General features: G+C 41.1%; 2 protein-coding genes across 3 annotated transcripts in view; both read left to right on the top strand.

The window, feature by feature from the left end:
* Nucleotides 1–22,798, top strand: part of LOC311292136 (uncharacterized protein) — a 188,706-nt gene that overhangs the window by 64,131 nt on the left and 101,777 nt on the right. The gene's annotated exons all lie outside the window — the stretch shown is intronic.
* Nucleotides 664–22,762, top strand: LOC311292625 (uncharacterized protein). The gene is made up of 4 exons (XM_084412362.1): nucleotides 664–1,022; nucleotides 6,252–6,517; nucleotides 7,705–8,536; nucleotides 22,169–22,762. Exons 2-4 carry the CDS (start codon nucleotides 6,460–6,462, stop codon nucleotides 22,173–22,175), a joined length of 897 nt encoding a protein of 298 aa, XP_084268488.1. The 5' UTR covers nucleotides 664–1,022; nucleotides 6,252–6,459; the 3' UTR covers nucleotides 22,176–22,762.

Raw genomic sequence — 22,798 nt, 5'->3', positions numbered from 1 at the left:
GCACAGAAAAACGTAGCCACATATTTGTCACCAACAGATACCCTTAGTCTTAGAGCAGTGAAATGAGCTTTAAGTGTCAATTTACAGGAGATCTGAAGACATCAGCATCAAAATGAGGTGAAAACATGAACTATTGACCTGAAATGGGTAGAATATTTACGGCCCTAGTACGACAGTTATCAGTTTAGAAGTAGGCTATTCATGTAAATTAAACGAGGGACAATGGCCTTCATCACCACAGTATGCTAATGCTGTGAATCAGATGCAGGTAATCATCATTATGCAGATTGAGGACTGATGTGTCTTTTACACCTCTAATACACATCTGTGCTATTTGCTACACACACACACACACACACACACACACACACACACTTATTCCCACTACATACTACTGATCTACTAGTGTGCTTATAAACTGAACAGAATTGTGCTGAACTTAATATTAAAGTATTCTAATGTAAAATCTAGATACTGAAACATATGTTAAAGAACAACAATAACTTCAATGGAGTCAGATTACTTATATTAGAGTCAGATTTTTTATCCTATTATTGGTTCAAAATAACAATGTAAGCCTCCAAGACTTACACAATAGAGTATTTTCAGCAGCTGTTAAATGGATGGTTGATCAGCTTTTTTCGAAGGCTTGATTGTGTTTATGGGGTGCAGTCTAACATGTGTTCATGCTTCATTAAAAAAAAAAAAAAAAAAACATAATTTTTCATATCTACTTTTATTCTGCACTGCTGTGTCTCTCCTCATAAAACGGTCTGATGGTTTACTGATTATAAGAAGGCTCTCCCTCCGAAATACACAACGGGCTCTGATTGGTCAGCTTGCCTAGTTCACGCTGTCCGGAAACGTCACGTCCGTTACCAGTTGCATGTGCTTCGGTGTATTGTAAACACACGTCAATATTGCCTTATCAATTTCAGCCCGAATCAGACTTAGAGAATATTAGTGGAGAGGAATCGAGCAGAACTTGTGCACGAACGGCTGTTACAGGACGTTTCAGAAAGGTATGTTTTTTTGTTTAGATATCTCTTTTTTTTCTATACGCGGTTATTTGTGAATGCTACTGCTGTTTATGTTAAAACACGCAGAAATATCCATGCATTTCATACAATCGTTCTACCTCATAATATTACAATTTGGTCAGCACTCACACACACAGTCACACACTCCACAAAACGAATGTAGCCAAATATCTGTTGTCAGAACCATGAGCACATTACGAGACTGATGGTGCCTTCACGTGCTATGGTAATTATGGTAAATACCAAAAGCCGACATGGAAAATGCACATGAACACCCCCTCATGTGGTATTTTCCACTGGGCAACTCGTAGAATATTTTGATGCACGAGTTGCCGAGATGAGATAACCTTTGACCTTTTCAAAATGGCGGAGAGCAACGCAAGAGTCATGAATACTGTTAGCGGATAGTTTTTGTAGCCTACAATGTTGTGTCATTAACGATTGTAATATAATGTGTAAAACTCCATTTTCAACTTCGCCGCAATTTCCTTGGTTCATATTTAATCATTTTATGTCATGTTTTATTTTTTTTAAATTATTAATTATGTTTTAATCATCAGAAAGCACCACATTTACGTTTTTTTTTTTTTTTTTTTTTTTTGTAAAGATAAAAAAGATACTCTACTGACACAGACCTTGCGGGTACTACATTACGACAACAAAAGCACTTGAACACAACACACTGGTAAATACCAGTTCACAAGTGGAAAATATCATCTTTTCCATAGCACGTGAAGGCAGCATAACCATGGTTGTACCACAGTAAAGAAAATGTTTAACACCATCATTCAACGATCGCTGGTGGGATTTAAATAAAGTTTGTATGTGTTTGAAACAGCGTTGCTACAAGAACGATATAGGATGGAAAACACATCAACAAAGGCAAAGCATAAAACGTGTTTTGACCCATAAACCTCAGCTTCTGCTTTTAAAGTGGGAACTGCTCCATCTTTCAGGACAAACTTTTTTTGTGAATCTGGTGTGAACTCGCTTAGATCCACGTTATGACTCTAATGCAGCAACTCTTCCTCTTCTCAACACTGGTGTGTGTGTCTGTAATACAGCTGTATAGCTGCTACTAGCCCTGAGTGAATTATTAGAATTATTTCATGCCGTGTTTCAGACTTATCCCTTAATAAAACATGAACAAATACATACCATAAACTAGAGTATTTGTATTATCTGGCATACATTTGGCAGTAATATATTATTTTGCCACAGCCACAAACATAACGTCAAACTGAAAATTGTATTTTAGTTTAGCAATAGGCTAACTGTATAAGAAACAGTGCAACAAATACATCTATAGGAATATAAAAAAGTAGCCTATATATGAATAATATTTTAAAAATATCTCTTTAAAACTTAATGTCCAGAAACAATTTTGTTAAGGCATGTCAGTTTTTTTATACAAAAGTACAAAAGAAAGTGCAACAGTAACTCATACTATAAATGTCCATAAATATTTCAATTGTATCTGTTACTTTTGAGACATGTAAAAAGCCCTGCCCCAACACGACAAAACACTTAAATTACATTCAATGATGTTTTTTATAATAATAAAGTTATACTATCTTTACAACTACATAATCATACATATGTGTACGTAATGTACATGTGGTATAACCACACTTTATGTAAAAATGCACACGTATTCTCATGAGATCACGTTGATTCAGAGTTGGTGTCATCTAGCCTGGTTAAAACCAGACCCTTCTCAGTTGAAACTGAGTGTAGGGTCTGGAGAAGCTATGTAGACAAATCATTTCCAAAGGGGCGTCACCAACCGACGTAGCTCAGCTTGATTGACAGGTGATCTGACCAATCATACTTCGCCATCCGCCATTTTGTCCGACAAAGCAGTCAGGAGAGTAGATTAACAGGATTTGAACTTGAAAAAAGGAGTGTACTGACGCCTTTCCGTGGTTAAAACAACATTCCTTCTTATGTTTGTTTATGTTTATTTGAGGCTATAAATTAACTAGAAGGAAGAGATGATCGGTTCACAAGAACAGCTTTAACTGATGCTCTACAGCGATTTGTCACGGCACATTAAAGAGCAACAAAACGGTATTTATTGTTCAAATTTCTTTTAAAAAATTACCAAATTTGAAAGCTGAGACTTTGTTTAATATGTTTAATATCAAACGTAACCGAAAAGTAGCCTGCTCTGTCCTGTCTGCCAGCGTGTTGTCAGTCTCCTCTCTGCTCCGCAATGTATTTTTCACTGCGTGAGAACTCCTTCAGCGTCGCTGCGCTGTCGTCATCATGTAAATCCCTCCCCAAACGTTTGTGATTGGTGCCGCGATTTCGCCGGCACAGAAATGAGTTTGAATGGGCTCTTCTCCAGACTATCCTGAAGAGAGAATTAAAATTCGCCGGAAGTAGTCTGGGTTTTCCCAGGCTAGGTGTCATCTGAAGTCCTGTCAAGAGTTGGTCTCTTCACAGGTGTTGGGCATCTCAAGTCTTCATAAGACTTGACTGGACTGACATACTCTCTAGTTACCCCAGGATGGGCATCCCGAGATAAAACAGAGAAGCAAAAGGAATATAACTAGCTAAGCTGCTGTTCGCAACATTAAGCAAAGATAATCAACTAATTGTCATTGAAGATTGTCTGTCTCTGCACATAAAAACTGTTAGGTGTTAGAGATCTAATTACCTTCATACAATGAATGTAGTTATCATAAAATCAAACCATGTTTCAGTTCATAGTTATGTGGATGTAGTGGTTGAAGATGAGTGGCATTAGTGTTTGTTTGTTGTAGTATTGGTTTTTTTATCCATGTCATATTGAGAGAAATAACAGCATCATCTTTCAGTAGAGCAGTTTTATAGGCTTTTATCATCTATCCTGACTCAAATAATGTGTTTTTAACAGCAAACTCAGAATAAAGTGAGATGATCTGCTGATGATCCTGAATGGCTTGTTGAATGAGTGTTGATAGTCTGAGGCTCGTCAATATTAACAGATCTGCTGAAAACACTCTTTATTTCATGACAATAGTTCCTGTTTTCACCTCATTTATTATGCTGATGCCTTCAGATCTCCTGTAAATGGCCACTGAAAGCTCATTTCTACAGAGCCCCTAAAGGGAGATGGTGGAAAATATTTGGGATGGGAGGGAAAAAAGTACATTTACATTTATTCATTTAGGAGACGATTTTATCTAAAGCGACTTACAAATTAGAACAATATAAGCAGTTAAACTAACAGTAGGACAATAATATGCTATGACCCATCTCAGTTTAATCTACGCAGTTTAACGCAGTAGCCTACATGTTAATTTTTTTTTTATTTAAAAAAAACAAACTTTTTTTTAAAATAGAACAGAATAGAATAGAACAAAAAGTTAGCATTACTGGATCAAGTGTTGTCGAAAAAGAAGCGTCTTCAGCCGTTTCTTGAAAGTGGATATGGACTCAGCCGCTCTGGTTGAGTTAGGCAGATCATTCCACCAGCAGGGAACAGTCATGGTAAAGGTCCGAGAAAGAGATTTTGTGCCTCTTTGAGATGATGCACCACAAGACGTCATTCACTTGCAGAACGCAAGTTCCTGGATGGCTAATAAGTCCGAAGAAATGAGTTTAAGTAAAAGGGAGCAGAGCCAGTGGTTGTTCTGTAGGCAAACGTCAGTGACTTGAATTTGATGCGAGCGGGAACTGGCAACCAGTGCAATTTTGTGAAGAGAGGAGTGACACATGCTCTCTTTGGCTCATTTAAAGACCACTCTAGCTGCGGCGTTCTGGATCAGTTGCAGAGGTTTGACTGTGCAAGGCCAGCTGATTAGCTGAATGGTGAAGTTGTGGTGAAGTGTTGGGTTGGCCGGGACCACAAGCAGCTCTGTCTTTGTAAGGTTTAGTTGAAGGTGGTGGTCCTTCATCCGGCCAGAAATGTGTGTCAGGCAGGCTGAGATGCGATCGGCTACCGTCGGATCGTCAGGCTGGAATGAGAGGTAGAGTTGTGTGTCATCAGTGTAGCAGTGATAGGAAAAGCCATGTTTTTGAATCACAGATCCTAGTGATGTCATATAGATGGAGAAGAGAAACGGTCCCAGCACTGAGCCCTGAGGCACTCCAGTAGCACTCCAGTAGCTAGATGTTGGGTCTTAGACACCACACCCCTCCATAAAACCCTAAAGTACATACCTTAGAGGTAAGACTTGAACTATTGGGAGTGCGGTTCCCTCGCAAAACATCTAATTTCCCTCTCAAAACTTTTACGGTCCTTCGCAAAGAAATCTGCGTTCCCTCGCAAAACCTATTGTGATCTCGGACAAACACGTCCTGTTTAATGTCCCGCTGGCAGTGTTTCAGAGATCCGTACGTTAACAATGCGGTTCATGGAGTTCAGTAAAGTTGTCAATATATTCACAGATCTGAACTTCCTGGATCAATAACTCTTGAGCTAAACTTTGTTCAAACACAAATGCCAGCTATTTCCAAATTATCTTTATGAGCAGGCAGTGGAGAGACACGTCCTGAGGGAAAGTCTGCAAAGTGCAAAACCCAAAAAAGTGTTACTACAAAAAGTAATTAACTTTAAACACTGTAGTGTGACCAAATTCAGTTTACACATCAATTATGTCCTACTAGTCATACTACAACACGACAACAATATGCTTTGCATATTATGTATTATACTATGACTATACTATGTCTTTGTAACACACCAAATTCAGTTTACACATCACTGCTCTAATGCTGGTTATAAAACACCTACAGCTGCCTATTTCAGGCTGGGATGGAAATGCTCAAACTTTGAGGTGTAGGCTACACTGTATGTTTGAGACTGGACTCTGGATTTGCTTGACTAATTTTATACTTTTATTTTTTGGATACCCTACGATAACCTTTTATCATATATCCTGACACTATTTCTAACAGCAAAAACTCATAATAAAGTCAGTTGATGATCCCTAATGGCTTGTTGAATGAGTGTTGATAGTCTGAGGCTCATCAATTTTAACAGATCTGCTGAAAACACTTTTTATTTCATGATCATTATGCTGATGTCTTCAGATCTCCTGTAAATTGACACTTAAAGCTCATTTCATTGGTGTCAACAGACTTAGGGTATTTGTTGCTTACTAGCCTGTTTATGCTTTCTACTGTTTTTCTTACTATTATATTTGGAAGAATTTAAATTATAATATTCTGATATCTATGAGCAAAAAAAAAAAAAAAAACTTTGTTATTTATATATTTTAGATTTTGGCAGATCAGCTCCTCCCACAGCAGTCACATCATCAGTGAAGCCCCTCCCACAGCAATCACATCATCAGTAAAGCCCCTCCCACTGTAATTCTCCAATAAATGCTGGAATATTCCCATCAATCTACAAGTGAAGACGAGCACAGAGCGTCAGGAAGAGCTGAAATCTGTAAAGACTGAGTTTATTAAAGAGGACAGTGAGAACATGAGTGATCCAGAACCCTGCAGAATGAAACACACTGAAGATCCTGAAGAACAAAGAGGTTGGTGTTTATTCTTCATTTACTCACGATGCTGAAGAACATTCATGTTAGAAACATTCAAGCACTTCATCAGTTTTAGACAAACAATTCAACTGTGAAATGGTTCCTAAAGTTTCTGTTTTGCTTTTTTTTTTAAACATGATTGTTAAAGGGAAGGTTTCATATTTGTTGTTAACAACAGGTCAAACTAAATTTAAATGCTATTTCATATTTATTTTATATATGCTTTACAATTTGTAACAATTTTACCTGAATTTTGACCTGAATTTTGTGTGTATTTTTACAAACATGTATAACAAACAATAATCATTCCAAAATGTACAAATTTACAATCTACTCCGCTTTACTGCAAACATTTGTGCTCTGAAATTCACTTGATCTTGTGTTTCTTGTGTCCCACAAGCATGTGAAGTCACTGGAAGGAGAAGTTTAGTGTGAACGGCCCATAATAATTAAAGTCCACATGAAATCAAAATTGGCCATATTTACTTTGTTTGCCTAATTTGATCGTTTTGTGGTGAACAATTCATCCATGCAAGTCAATCCACACAAAAAAAATTTTTGGCTTCGTAATCTTTAATCAAAATCTGAAAATGCCCCTCCCCTCTGCATTGGAGGACCTTCCCTGATGACGTATGTTTGACGGCTTGGTTTGGGCAACGCTTAACCACTCCCCTCAAACCGTTAATGTTAGTCTGCTATGAGCGAGAGATGGAGAGGAGGAGCGCTAGAGTAAAACCCTGCCCTCTGTTCAATATTCCTTTTCACTGGGAAATACATCACAACACTGGAGAAAAGTCGTTCGCAACTTCCGGTTCACGTGGACTTTAACACCTTTTAGTAGTTTTTAACATAATTATGTATCAATCTAAAAGTTAGTGTCAAAATACGGTAGTATTGTATATTTTTATGTTTATATCATGTTAGATAATTGTGTCATTGATCAAACATATTTAATAGTTCACTACAGAAACATGGGATTTGTGCCTAAAATAACTGGAAGATCAGAGTACCTCATTCATGGAAAGATTCAGGGATGTTTAATTAATTTATAAAAAGTCTTAAATTATTATATTTTTTAGCAGTTGTCTGTTAAATCTGGGATAATTTTTATCTCCACTCACTCCATATTTCTCTCTTTGAATTATTTTGATTATTTAGAAAATTTTATTTTTCTTTCATTTCAGAGCTAATGGAAGAGAGTGAGGAGAGTGAAGAACTGAGTGAAGTGGAGGAGGAACATCATGTCAAATCTGGAGAAAAACATTTGAGTCGCTCAAAGACTAAAAAGACATTTTTAAAGAAAAGAAGAGCCAAGAAATCTTTCACCTGCACTCTGTGTGGAAAGAGTTTCACACGCAATCATCATCTTGAGCGTCACATGAGAGTTCACACTGGAGAGAAGCCGTTCACATGTGATCAGTGTGGAAAGTTATTCGGCCGATCAACACACCTTGAAAGTCACATGAGAATTCATACAGGAGAGAAGCCATATGTATGCAATCAATGTGGGAATAGTTTCGGTCAATCAGTAAACCTTAAAAGTCACATGAGGATCCACACTGGAGAGAAGCCGTTCACATGTGATCAGTGTGGCAAAGCATTTCCCCGGGCATCACACCTGAAGGCACACCTGACAGTTCATATGAAGGAGAAGCCACATTCATGTTCTGTGTGTGGAAAGTGTTTTTCACAGCTGGAATATTTACACAGACATCAGAAAACTCATACTGGTGTGAGAGAGTACATGTGCTTTGAGTGTGAGAAGACTTTTATGACAGCGAAATGTTTAAAACTGCACGAGAGGATTCACACTGGAGAAAAACCTTACAAGTGTTCACACTGTGACAAGAGATTCAGTCAGTCATCACATCTGAAATCACATGAGAGGATCCACAGCAGAGAGAAGCCGCACACGTGTGATCAGTGTGGAAAGAGTTTCTCTTTTAAAAGTCAGCTGAAGATACACATGAAGATCCATGCAGTGGAGAAACCACATCACCACAGTCTGAGATCACGGTAAGAAGTTCATCTTTATGTGCTGAGAAACAAAAGCTGCTTTTCCACCTTCAGAAAAGGTTCCAATTGTGTTTCCACTTGAGCCTGGTACGGCACGGCACAATTTCAAACCATTCGTTCACTTTGAGATTCGTTCACTTTCAGTTCGTTCACCAAAATGATTCGTTCATTGATTTGTTCAGTATACATATTACATAAATACGCCCACAGGTGGTGAAAAATAGTGTCTTATGTCTTAAGTCAACAAACGTATTTACTTGTAACAAAAAAATTATTTGGCTTTATTAAAATGTTTCTAATTTACTCATTAAATTAATAAAATAAGTCAAAATAAGTGGTTCAGATGACCAAAGTACGAAGGTTTTCTTGCATAATTAACAATGTAATTGTTTTGGTCAGACATTTACACATTCATAAATCTGGGATTATGTTTAACGTTGAGTTATGTTCCATGTTAAGTATGAATAAACAATCGTATGTGCACAGTACCTATACCTGCGCTTTGCATCTACGGATTGCTGAATGAGATTGACTCACATGCTAAATGACGACCTAACCGGTACTCTCAATCATTTCATTCACAAACAAAATGTACCAACGAGATCTCTCTCTCGCTCAGACTCTAAACAGATCAATCTCATTCAGTGATGGGCGTTGTGGTGGCAAACAATTTTCTATTACTTAATAAGAGACAAACATGTAACAATTGTCTTTAAAGATTATTTATTCCCTACCATTTGTCTCCCAATCCGAAAACGTGTTGCAATTGCCATCTGGAAACTGGCCACGGGTGGTGAATACAGGACAATCAGCCATCTTTTTGGAGTAGGCCTCAGCACTGTTTAATTGTGTTCAGGAATTCTGCAACACAGTCATCTTCCCGTCCACCGGAGATTTCCTGATGCTGACAAGTTGTTAGAAATGGCCACTTTCTTTAATAATCGTTGGAGAGTTCCAGTGTGTCGGTGCAATTGATCGCAGTCACATTCCAGTATTGCACCAGAGGACTATCCACAAGACTATTTCTATGTCGGAAAGGCTGGCATTATATTGTTCTGCAAGCAGTTGTGGATGGCAAACGTCTTTTCTGGGATGTTGGTGTTGGCTATCCAGGGAGTGTGCATGACGCCAGAGTGCTACGACAGTCACATGTGTGGGAGGTCCTAAGTGACGGAGAATTAGTAGGGCAAAACAAAGTGACCATCTCTGGCTGTGATGTTGGACATATCCTGATAGGTGATCCGGCGCATGAAGCCATGAAGCCCTTTTCAGACACTGGCGGACTGACCCCTGAACAACACACCTACATATACAGGCTGAGCAGTGCACGATCGCTTGTGGAGATGTCTTTTGGGAGATTAAAAGGACGATGGAGGTGCCTCCTAAAAAGAAATGACTGCAAGCTGGAGCTGAGCAAGAGGATGGCACTGACCTGCTGTGTGCTCCATAACATGTGTGAGGAACATGGTGATAATTTCACTGAAGAGCACCCAGACAGGACTGTAAACATTGAGCCTCCTGTTCAGACATTACCTGAGCATGCTAACGCAGAAGGGGCTGACATCAGAGCTGCATTAATGATGCGTTTAATGGCGGGAACGAGTGATTATTTGAATACACCAATGCCATATTTTTGTAACACCGTCGTTTGTGTTTGAGGACATCTGAACTGTCATACATTTATTATATTCTCCTCCATTGAATAAACCCTTGTATCTCTAAAACTATGCATTCTGTGAATAATTTCATTAGAGCATGTCATATAAGCTTTAGAGAAGGCTGATAACATGCTAATGAAATATTGTATTGCCCTGTAAACCCCTGTTTGACTAATGTCTGGCCAGGAGCTCAATTCTTGCTTTATGGTCCTCAATCAAAGACCCTTTCACACTGCTTCCAACATGAGACATTCTTTAATAAATATTATTTTGTTTGAATTCAGCCATTATAGCCTTTATTCAGGCATTATGGCTTGGCCATCAACTCCAGGCCCACTATTCACCTATTATCAGAAGTCTTAATAGAAAACAAACCCCCCCAAAAATCATATTCTTGGGACTGTATGTGAATTCTTGTAACAAAATAGATTGTGAAATAGATATAGCTCCTGCACGACAGTTGGATTAGAGCTATAATTAGCATCAAGCTACATAACAGTTGAAACGATTAATATTACACTTCTACTCAAAAATCCCTTTAAACCACCAAGTTTTTTTATTAACTTCCAATCACGATCTACTACAGTAATGTGGCTTTTAGTCATATAATGATGTTGAAATATGTTATATATATATATCACTTTATATGCATATATTTATATTTAATGTACACCTTCTTTATTCATGTGAAAATACATAAAAATCGTATGAAAATCACACACAAACCGTATACGATATTTGCCTGTTAAGGGGATAAACAAACTTTGCTAAATGTAAAGTGAAATAAATGTAAATGAAAATAAAATTGTAAATAGTTAATTTAAATAAAATTGTACATTAAAAGAAACAAACAAAAATACTATGGTGATTTAACGGAATGCATAGCTGATATAAAAAATTGTATGACTCGTAATTTCCTACTACTCAATTCTGAAAAAAACAGAGTTTCTAATTATTGGACAAAAAACTTCCTCACGTAATAACCTAGAATACTGTCTAACACTTGATGGCTGCTCTGTCAAGTCTTCGTCGTCGGTTAGGAACCTGCTGTGCTCTTTGATACCAATCTTTTATTTGAAAGTCACGTGTCTAGTATCTGTAAAACTGCATTTTTCCATCTTAAAAATATATCTAAATTACATCATATGCTCACATTGACAAATGCGGAACAATTAGTTCATGCGTTCATGACCTCAAGGCTAGATTATTGTAATGCTCTACTGGGTGGTTGCCCTGCACGCTTAATAAACAAACTACAGCTGGTTCAAAACGCAGCAGCTCGAGTTCTTACCAGAACCAGGAAGTATGACCATATTAGCCCGGTTCTGTCGACACTGCACTGGCTCCCTATCAAACATGGTATAAATTTTTAAATATTGCTGATTACTTACAAAGCATTAAATGGTTTAGCTCCGCAGTACTTGAGCGAGCTCTTAACGCATTATAGTCCATCACATCTATTGTGATCTCAAAATTCCGGCCAGTTGATAATACCTAGAACATCAAAATCGACTGCTGGCGGTAGATCCTTTTCCTATTTAGCACCAAAACTCTGGAACAGTCTTCCTAACATTGTCCGGGAAGCAGACACACTCTGTCAGTTCAAAGCTAGACTAAAAACACATCCCTTTGACCTAGCATTCACATAACACATTATAGACTTCTATAATTCCATATTAGGCTGCATAGATTAGGCCAGCCGATACCGGGAACACTTCCCATGAATCCTGATGTACTTGTTAAATCATAACCGCATTACCGCAGTCCGCCAGATCCAGGCCGTATCCAGATCCGATGAAGGACCTGCGCCTGAACGTGACGACTACGCAGTGCTGAAGTGTCAACCAGTCACTGAAGTGAGGTGGACTCCGGCCGTATCCAGAATACAGGCATGAAAACTCCTCACCTTTCGGCGAAATTCGCCGTTTTAAAACCTAAAATGGTCACCTACGTGATTTGTGCAGATCCGATGAGAAAATATTTATGGGGGGGGGGGGGGGGGGGGGGGGGGGGGGGGTCAAGGTCGAGGCCGAGGGCAGCATTTATCCCCTATAAAGTTACCATAAACTTCGCAGCTTTAAAAAACAATCATCATTCCTAATGCCAAAACATAACAGCCAATACGAGTCAGAGTAACGTTAGGGCAAAAATGTTTTCAAAGTCTTTTACACCGCGAGTCTGACAACTGGACACACTGCCGAACAAAGAACCGCACGTCGGAAAGCAAGCCTGAGGTAAGTTAGCTTACAATGTTAACTGTCCTGTCAGATACAGACAGCGATGTTGCCAATGTCATTATTTTTAATTTTGACATAGAAGTGGGCGAGATAATATCGCGACTCGCGAGCGGGCGCGGGCGCCGTGAGCGCTTAGCGAGCAGGAACAAGTAAGAGTTAGTGCAGTGTTACTCATTGCGCGGCTCGCGAGCCTCATGTGGCTCGCCAAGCTTTAATTTGTGGCTCGCATGGCGGTAAATAATACGGTGATATGATAATGCATTCACTAGAGATATTTTATAAAAACATAACTAACAAGTAGGGCTTTAACATAACCCGTAAAAACACAAAGTCACAGCTCTATTACAATTAATTTCGATCAGATTGAAAGGGGTGGTTTATCGAGAGAACGTGAAAAAACTTGATCGATTGAAAACCGAAACTGAAAGGACGTATGACGCGCTGAACGAGCTGTTCTCCTGATGAATAAAGTGTCATATAAATGAGTATCCTTTCATTCTATAATTCTCCTTTCACTCAGCATTTGTGAAGTGAAGCAGGACAACGGCTCACCAGTCCTTGTTTCAGATTATCATACAGACGACTGGTTTGGGGCATTTTTAATGCGTGATAAATAGTAGTAGTAAATAGTTTTTTTTTCTCTGACACCCGAAGAAACACGTAGATCAGCGGCCTATTGACACTGGGCTAGCCCAATCACATCTTTAATGTGAAGTATAGAAATATACTCTTTCAAGTATAGAAATTAGTACAAAACTAATTATGAAAGTTTCCTTTATTTTTCAGTGCATTTGTTTTACAATATATGGCTATTACTATCATGGGATTAATATTATAACTATTATTGTAGTAGTAATGTAGACAGACACTGTAACTAAAAGTTTTGAATTTTTCTTTGTTTAATTTGCACCAGATTGATGAATTTAACATTAAAAAGCACAACATTTTCTTACGGGGGAGCATGCCCCCGAACCCCCCTAGAGTGGCAGAGGGGGGATTCATCATTGTGGAGTATAGTTCAATTCTATTAATAAATGAGAATTTTCTACTTGTCTCATCTGTTCGTGTTAACTCTCACACGTTCCTACTCACTCATTACATTTATTTATTTATTTATTTATTGTATATATGCCGCATCCTTCTCACCTTTTTTACCCCTGACCTGTTTTCATGCCTGAGAATAGATGGCATGTCAATTATCGACACGACCAATCTGACTTCTGACCTGTAATGCTGCCTGGATCATAATCATACACTGTTCGCTCGTTGGCAGGAGGAGAACTGGCCCCCAACTGAGCCTGGGTTCTCCCAAGGTTTATTTCTCCATTCTGTCACCTGATGGAGTTTTGGTTCCTTGCCACTGTTGCCTTGGCTTTTGGCTTGCTTAGTTGAGGACATTTAATATTCAACGATATTATTGATCTGCCTAATTAGGGTGGACGATGCAATTTTCTTCTAGAAACAAACTTTGTTGTATTATTTTCATTTTATCAGTGTGAAGCTGCTTTGATACAATCTGTATTGTAAAAAGCGCTATATAAATAAAGGTGACTTGACTTGACTTGATTTATTTGCAATAATTTTTGCACTTGAGCCTCCATTATTACAGCCATCATGCGCCCCGTGAGTCCAAGCAGAGATTGTGTGTCCGCTCTCATGTCCCGCCGCAAGGCATCATCCATTTCTTTGCTGGAACCTCTCATCTGCCCTTTCCAAATACTGCACCAGCTCCGAAGTGCTGTCTCTCTTCCTTTTTCCTGTGTACAACAATAATAGCAGATGACAGATCATCAGTGTGTTGTCATAGCATTGTGAATAAGTGTTTTCTGCAGGGAATTACGCATCTGCATCTGCTACATGATTAAATATTATTTGTGACCGGTATATAGCATCATCCTACATCACTATCACTTCATTCTTCGGTCATGTCCCATAATAGATCATCAACATTGTTGTTTGTTCAATAAATACCAGAATGAGAGTTTGATTCTTCTTTATTGACTTCGACTATCACGAGTCATTCAGTTCCTTCAACATCTACATTCACGTTATTATCTTGTTCCCCCACCCACAACTCTCGCGAGTCTTTTCCTAATACGGCAACACACAGGATCAAAACAGTCCAACAGTACCCCTATCTACATCCCCCTTCTTTAGCAGTAGCTCCTGAACATAAACAACTTAGAATCAAAATCCTCTGCAGTAACAACAGATAAAAGATAACTTTGCATATATATATATATATAACCTGGTTCAACTGAACTCTGTAGATGTCACACAACTAAATGAATCTTCAAAAAAAAAACATTATGCAAATCCTAAAGGACACTGTATTATTTCTGAGATGTTGGATTAATTATACTTGAGCAGAAAGTTCAGTTCATGTATTTTGTATTTGGCCTAGAAACTCTGCCGGACCTAGTGACATACATGGAAGTGGTGGCTTGAACTGATTTCTTTGCCTGTGGTTCCATGTTTTGCTGGTATACGCTGGTGGGAGATTTTTCTGGGCTCGGTTGTCTGTGACACTGTTCTGAGGGCGTTTGTTCAGTACTTTCAACCCCTTGCATTTTGTCCATGTCAGCATCAACTGTGTTTCCTGTTGTGTTCAATTCGTCAGTGTAAGTGGTGCTCTTTGGAGGCTGTGGCTCCATTAGTGGCAGGATGTGGCGTCGGTTACGCCTGTATTCCTTCCCTTCGGACTCCACCACATATGAGCGTGGTTCCTCACACTTTTTCTTCACAATTCCCACTTTATCATGTCCCTTTTTTGTTTGGAGTCTTACCACCTGGTTTAGTGCCAGAGGGCGTAGTGGTTTGCTGGTCTTGTCATAGTAGTGTTTTTGTGCCCACCGCTTCTTTGTTAATTGCGCTTTGATGCAGGACGGGGTTCTTGCAGCTGGTTTCAGCAATTGCTTGCAGATGGGCAAAATAGTTTGAGTGTGACGGGATAACAGCCTTTGTGCAGGTGAGCCCAGAGTGCTGTCTCGGGGTGTGTTTCGTAGGCCAAGCAGATTCAGGTAAAAATCTGTCCCGTCTCTCTCTGTGGTCTCTAACAGTCTCTTTGCACTCCTTACAGCCCTCTCGCCGAGGCCATTGGACTGTGGATACTCAGGACTGCTCGTCACATGCTGGAAATCCCAAGTTCGGGCAAAGTCATGGAAGGCCTGGCTAGTATACTGGGTACCATTGTCAGAGAACAACTTCTGTGGTATGCCGTGGACTGAGAAATGACGCATTAGCTTGTTGATGACTGTCAGTGAAGACAAGTTGCTGAGTCGGTCAATTTCAAACCACCCAGAGTATGAATCAACAACCACCAGGTAGTGGTGATTCTTCCATTCAAATATGTCTGTGGCGACAAGCGACCAGGGCAGGTCCGGGACTGTGTGCAGTTTTAGCGGTTATTTTTGCTGGTGGGGCCTCAGGCTGTTACAGACGCTGCATGCAACAGCCTGGATGTCCTCATTTATTGATGACCAGAAAACACTTTCCCTCGCTCTACTCTTGGTGGATTCGACTCCTGTGTGTCCCAGATGTAGCGCCTTAAGATATTCAGAGTGCAAGGCAGTGGGCACGACTGCCCTGTTTCCTTTCACGATGACCCTGTCTTCGACGGTGAGTTCATCACGGAAACTAAAAAAAGGTCTCACCTCTATGGGTACGCTGCACGGACGTCTTGGCCAGCCCCGTTGAATGAAATGGCTGAGTTTCTGCAATACTGTGTCTGCGGCAGTATGTTGGCGGAGCTCTTCAAGGCGCCGTGGAGATATTAGTTGAACTGTCATCACCTCGAACTCTGGCCGTTCTGACATCTGGGGGCTGACGTTGTGTCTCGGTGCACAGGAGAGGGTGTCGGCTAAGTAGAGGTGCTTTCCTTTTTTATAGGTGAGAGTCAGGTCGAATTTTTGCAACTGTAGCATCATGCGTTGTAGGCGCGCTGGGATGGTATGAAATGGTTTGTTGTGAATGGTGACCAAGGGTTGGTGGTCTGTCTCGACCGTGACCGGCTTGCCGTAGATGTAGTCGTAGAACTTGTAGCAGGCGAAGACCACTGCCAGGAGTTCTTTTTCTATCTGCGCGTATCTCATCTCCGTTTGGGTCAGTGTGCGAGACGCGTATGCCACCTGATTTCCCTCTTGAAGGCAAGCAGCCCCTAAACCATATTGTGAAGCATCGCAGGTGAGCGTCACTGGTTGTCTTACGTCATAGTAATGGAGTACAGGTGGGCTGCTGATGCAGGTTTTGAGCATGTCAAAAGCATCCTGTTGGTGCTCCGTCCAATTCCACACCACTCCGTTGTGAAGCAGCTGACGTAGTGGTGTGGTTAGTTCACTTAAGTTAGGAATGAATTTGCCCAGGTAGTTTATCATCCCTAAAAAGCGCTGAAGAGCTGCCTTGTCTTCTGGAGGTGGTATTTCACTGATTGCTTTAATTTTTCTGGGGTCTGCTTTTAGTCCTTTATCTGTGAATGTGTGCCCAACATAGCTCACCTCGTTGAGTCCGAACTTGCATTTGCTTGGATTCAGTCTCAGTTTTACCTGTCTGGCACGATCCAGTACCATTTTCAGGTTTCTTTCATGCTCATCAGGATCTTTGCCACCGATTATAATGTCGTCCACGATTATAGCGCAAGGATATCCTGTGAAGATTTGTTCCATGGCTCTTTGGAACACTTCTGAAGCTGTACTAATTCCGAACGGCATCTTTAGGAATTTAAATCGGCCATATGGAGTTGTGAATGTTGTACGGAGAGATGAGGCGTCATCCAGTCTGATTTGCCAGAAGGAGCTCTTGGCGTCAAGGACGGAAAAGATAGTGGCACCTGACATTTGAGCGGCAACATGAGGGCCGTGTTTAGGTTTCTGGGGTCTATGCAGATGCGCACATCACCCGTCTCTTTCTTATGGGTGGCCACCAGATTTGAAACCCATTCTGTGGGCTCATTCACGGGTTCAATTACTCCCAGAGTTTGCATTCTTTGGAGCTCTTGTTCCACTTTTTTTTGCATGGCAGCTGGGATACGACGTGGAGGGCTGACGACAGGTGTTATTTCTGGATCTAGTTTCATTGAGTATGTTACCGGTAAGTTACCGACTTCATCTTTAAACAGGTCAGCATATTCCTGAAACATTTTCTGTGACAGGGTGTGATCTTTTACACAGTCCAAATGGAACACTTCACTGCTGAAGGTGACCAGTTTCATATCTAGGCTGTCCTGCAGGCCAAGAATGGAGTGAACATTTTCTTTCACAACCTGAAACTGCAGGTTATACTGTTGTTCATTCAGCCTGCATAATAGTGTCACTGTGCCAATTGGTCTGATCATAGATCCGCCAAACGCTACAAGATTGACTTTTTTAGTTGGCATGTGCAATTCTTCAGCGTGCCGGAAAAGTTTGTATGTGTGTACGGACATAACATTACACTTCGCGCCTGTGTCCACTTTCAGATTTAGTTGTTTGTCATTGACAATCACAAAACAATGTCCTTCCTTGTCAGTTTCCTTTACATCGTCATGCAAAGACACGCCTTCAATGGTGAATGTGTCTTGACTGTCACTGTCAGAGTCTGTTTCGGCATATAGCTGGTTTACCTGTCTATTCGGTCTAGTTGACTTGGCGGACCTGCACTGGCCTTTGAAGTGGTTCTGCTTTCCGCAGTTATGGCACTGTTGGCCAAAGGCTGGACACTGGTCACGTTTTGCTGGATGAGTACCCCCACAATTCCGGCAGCTGGAAATTGATGGTGAATTTTCTTTCATAGTGCGCTTCGTTTTGCTGTAGACTTTTTTATGTTTTATTTGTACGGCATCTACACTGGTGGTTAATGCAGTTTTGGGTGTGGAGAGTGTTTTGCTATGTTTTTTCTGTAAGTTCGCTGATTTGGCAAATGCGTACTGCTTTAGACAGTGTTAGGTCAGTCTCTTTTAGCAGTGTGCGTCTGACACTGTCACTACTTATTCCACAGACCAGTCTGTCTCTTATCAGTTCGTTTTCCAATGCACCAAAATTGCAGTTTTTAGCCTGATTTCTTAATGTACTCACATATGCCTTGATCGTTTCGCCAGGTTTTTGATATCTAGTGTTAAAGTTGTGCCTCTCCATTATCACGTTTGTTTCAGGGTTGCATATTTCTTTAAACTTCCTTTTAAGACACTCGGGGTCCTCTCTAGATTCAGCTGGAGTAACGATGTTGTCATCTGCCCCTAGTACCGCGGCCGCATAAGTGAATGATCGCTCCCTCTCTATAGCCTCGGGTCCGGCGAGGTTGAGGAGTATATAAGCTCTGGTTCGGGCAGGTTTGTCATTGTGTGCGGCGGCAATGAAAATATCGTATTCTCGTTCAAACTTGCGCCAGTGTTCTGCCACATTCTCGTCAAAGACGAGAGGATCCGGACGTCTGAATCCATCTGCCATTATAGTGTTGTTGCTTACCACGAACGAGACTTCAAAGCTTAGCGTAGGTTATTTCCTAGAGACGGAAGTTGTCCGATGAATGTTTCCAGGAACGGAATCCCACTTCTGACACCATGTTGTTTGTTCAATAAATACCAGAATGAGAGTTTGATTCTTCTTTATTGACTTCGACTATCACGAGTCATTCAGTTCCTTCAACATCTACATTCACGTTATTATCTTGTTCCCCCACTCGCAACTCTCGCGAGTCTTTTCCTAATACGGCAACACACTAGGATCAAAACAGTCCAACAGTACCCCTATCTACAAACATTATATTGTATATAGCAAGTTAATGTCAGATTGACTTTACATTCTATTTTAAACTCCAGTTTTTTTCTAGACTTTTACTTTGTTTTTAAAGGGATACTTCAGGATTTAGCATTAAGCTTTGTATTAGTAGAAAACCTGAAGTATTTTCGAATTACCATGCTTTCCACCCTCATATCCCCCTGAGACAAGAGATTTATGTATTTTTTGTCTGGAAAAAATCCTCCGATGACGCAAAAATCGTCATTTTGCGTCATCGGAGGATTTTCTGGCCAGAGGCTAAAGACTACAGCCAGTAGATGGCGTTGTTCCGCATGTTTTCAGCCCGCCCATAGAGGGTGGGATCTCACTCACAGAATGTACACAGTCTCAGCCTCTTTCTTTGGAAGCTAAGCTAGCAGGCTCTTGTTCTGTGGAGAAAGCTGAATAGTAGGAGAAAGGTGAGTAAGTAGGGGTTATCATCCTCCTTTTCCCGGACTTGTCCGGCGGGCGAGCTCGTTCAAAATGTACGGGATTCAGCTTTTGCTTTCTGCGGTTGCCATTCATTGTTTACATGCACACCTCTTGTTTCAATCTAACTGAATTCATTCCGATTGGTGAATTTGAATGTAGTGTTTACATGAACGCTAAACAAGTGATCGGTTGATGTGCGTTTTACCATTGCTAAGAAAATTCCCGCTCCTCCGTGAGCGATGCGAGACCCGGCGCGCCTCAGTAATGACGCCACCGGCCTCGCGCCGTTCTCCCGCGGCCGTCAGCCTCGTCCTGCTCGCCACAGTAAGCATGATGAATGGCCACTGTAGAACGCAAAAGCCGAATCCCGGACATTTTGGACGATCTCTAAATCCCTCGCAAACTCATCACGTAGGCTAGCTTTGTTGTTTCTCACCGGTAGGCGTGGCCTCCTAAGGCAGCGAAGCAAGTGCATTCTGGGAGTTGTTGTCTTTCATCCACAAAATACATTTTCTGGCTTTTTTCAGTCTAGAAAGCTCCAAATTAAAAAATGTCTTCACATTTCTTCTACTTAAATGACCTATTTTAAATACACATTCATCTTCCCAGAGATGAAGTATCCCTTTAATGTTTGCATAGTGTATGATGTGACCTTTTGCACACCAAGTCTTGATAGCTCGTCTCCAGAGCTGCTACACGACGGCGCGGGAGAGCTGCAGCCCAGCGGTGGCGGTAACTCAACGCTGTCATCACCGTCGTTGATGGCAGACAATTCTATAAACAAAAACACAAAGACAGTGCTTTAAAAAAAGATTTTTGTCCACTACACTTTTTACACTGTTCTGTGATAGCATACTGTATACAATGAAATCACAGATAATACAATCCTAGCTAGCAACATTGCAAACACTGATGTGAGAAATTAGTACCTCGCTGAACAGCTGAGAAACACAGGCTGGGAACAAGTAAAATACTGTAAAAACAGAACTTACCAGGATCAGTGCAACTTTGCTTCAGCAAATCATCCACCATTGACTCAAGCATTATTGTTGCCGAGTTCAGTGCCCTGGTCATCTGGCATGCCGGTCTATCGCCGAGGACAGAGTCGAGAATGTCGAAATGTGGGTTTCGATGTGGGCTACCATTGCCGCTTCGACCGAGGTCCTATTTGTGGACCTATATTCCTTCTTTAGTTTTTTAAGTTTGTTGCTAATCTCTTCGACGCTCCTGTTGAACCCCGCTGCAGTCATCTCTCTCTCACTGAATTTGCTGCAAAACGGGTTTCGCCCGTGAAGCCCCGTCTAATTTACTCTGGACTTCTGCAGAGGACCAGAGTGCAAGACAGCAGCTTGTTTCCTCCTCGGACCACTGTTGTTTTCGCTTAATCGCATCCATCGTTTTTAGCTGCTAATTCTAAAATGTCGGTCACAAGTTTCTGTTCGTCTTGTTGGTCAGGGTACTTAAAGCTGCTGTCAGCAAGATTTTTTTTATCATATTTACTGAAACCGAAACTATGCTCCGACAGAACAACATAAACATCAGATGGTTTTAGAAAAAACTCGTGCTTCTACCTCCACCTAGAGCAGAGGTCTTCAGTCCTGCTCCTGGAGGGCCACTGTCCTGCACAGTTTAGTTCCAACCCTAATCAAACACACCTGAATCAGCTCATCAAGCTCTTCCAAATCCTTGAGTATTCAAAGGCAGGTGTGCTGAAGCAGACTAAACTCTGCAGGACAGTTGCCCTCCAGGAGCAGGATTGAAGACCTCTGACCTAGAGCCTGTTATTTGTTTGGCAAAAATCCACTGCTCCCGGTTCTTCTAGTCCAGTCAGCGCAGGGCTGTGTGAAATCTGCCTGTCAATCACAGTTCGCGCACACGCCACAGATCACACGCCAGGTCATACAGAAGTTATTTGTGGCGAGCAGGACGAGGTTGAGGGCCGTGAGAGAACAGCGCGAGACCGGTGGCGTGATTGATGTGAGCAACACCTGCGCGACACCGGTCTTGTATCTTTCACGGAGGAGTGAAAGCATAAAAGTAGGAGCGACAACAGTGAAGGACGAGAGAGGACAGGCCTGTGTTTGTGTTATTTGTGACAGCAGTCGTCCATGAGGGGTTGCTATCTTTTACTTTTCGTTTTTTGTTCATTTTTATTATTAAAATAGTTGAACGTTCGCCAGTTCCCGCCTCCTTCTTCCCATAACATCTAACCTTGCTACATTATTACACGACCATTAACACAAGGACAACTTCAGCCGAAGCTGTCAAAAGGCCAACCCTGTCGACAACTTCACAATAATCTCCACTAGCTATTCTTTTCGTCAACTCCTCAGGATCCATCTCGACGACTGCAGGCAGATCGCGCGCGGTTGTGATATAAGTGAGAGACTCCTGGGAGGGCGCAGGCACAAATAAACTGATATGGATTTTAAATTATTTTATAAACTTGAAATACAGGCACCCACGGGTACCCGAACCCGTGCAGGACTCTGCTGTAACTGTAACCTGCGCGGGTGAAAATTTGAGTTTAACTTTCACCTGTCCCCCTCTGTCTAGGTGCTGAGAGCTGCCAGTGGGAGCAGTGCCCCTTGCGGTGGTGGGTCCCTTGGGGTGTGCAGTGGCTGCGTGTTCACCAAGTGTGAGTCACGATCCACACTCGGGAAGAAGGGAAAGATCCAAGGGTGCAGTATGAAATGTTTAATAGGGAATTCCTTACTCACAAACAGTCCAGGCAGGGGTCAAAACCAAAGAAGCAGTCCAAAACATAAAACAAATACAAAACCGGCAACAAGGCAGAATACAGAAGTGGTGTGAAAATAGACAAGGACTCCGTGACACATACTAAAACAGACAGGGTATATATACACAGGGAACACAAGCTAAACAAGATAACAAGGGGGTGTGGTAAACTGAAACACCTGTGAAGACTAATCAACATAACGGGGAACAACTGAACATGACAAGACACATGGCAGGATCACATGAGAAGCAGGGAATAATATGACAGACACTAACAAGGAACAAGACACAAAACCCACACCGTGACAGTGTGGTCATTCCCTTGCTGTGAAATCCAAACACTATGTGGAGCGAATTATTGTGCAAATGTGTTTCTTGAGTTTAAAAATAAAAATCTATTTTTGTACTGGACCACTGTCTCTGGCTAATCGATCTACGAACTTGAGT

Source organism: Rutilus rutilus (genome assembly GCF_951802725.1).
Source record: "Rutilus rutilus genome assembly, chromosome: 1".
Lineage (NCBI taxonomy): Eukaryota > Metazoa > Chordata > Actinopteri > Cypriniformes > Leuciscidae > Rutilus > Rutilus rutilus.
The sequence above is the reverse complement of the archived record's forward strand: the minus strand, read 5'-3'. Positions and strand labels throughout refer to the sequence as shown.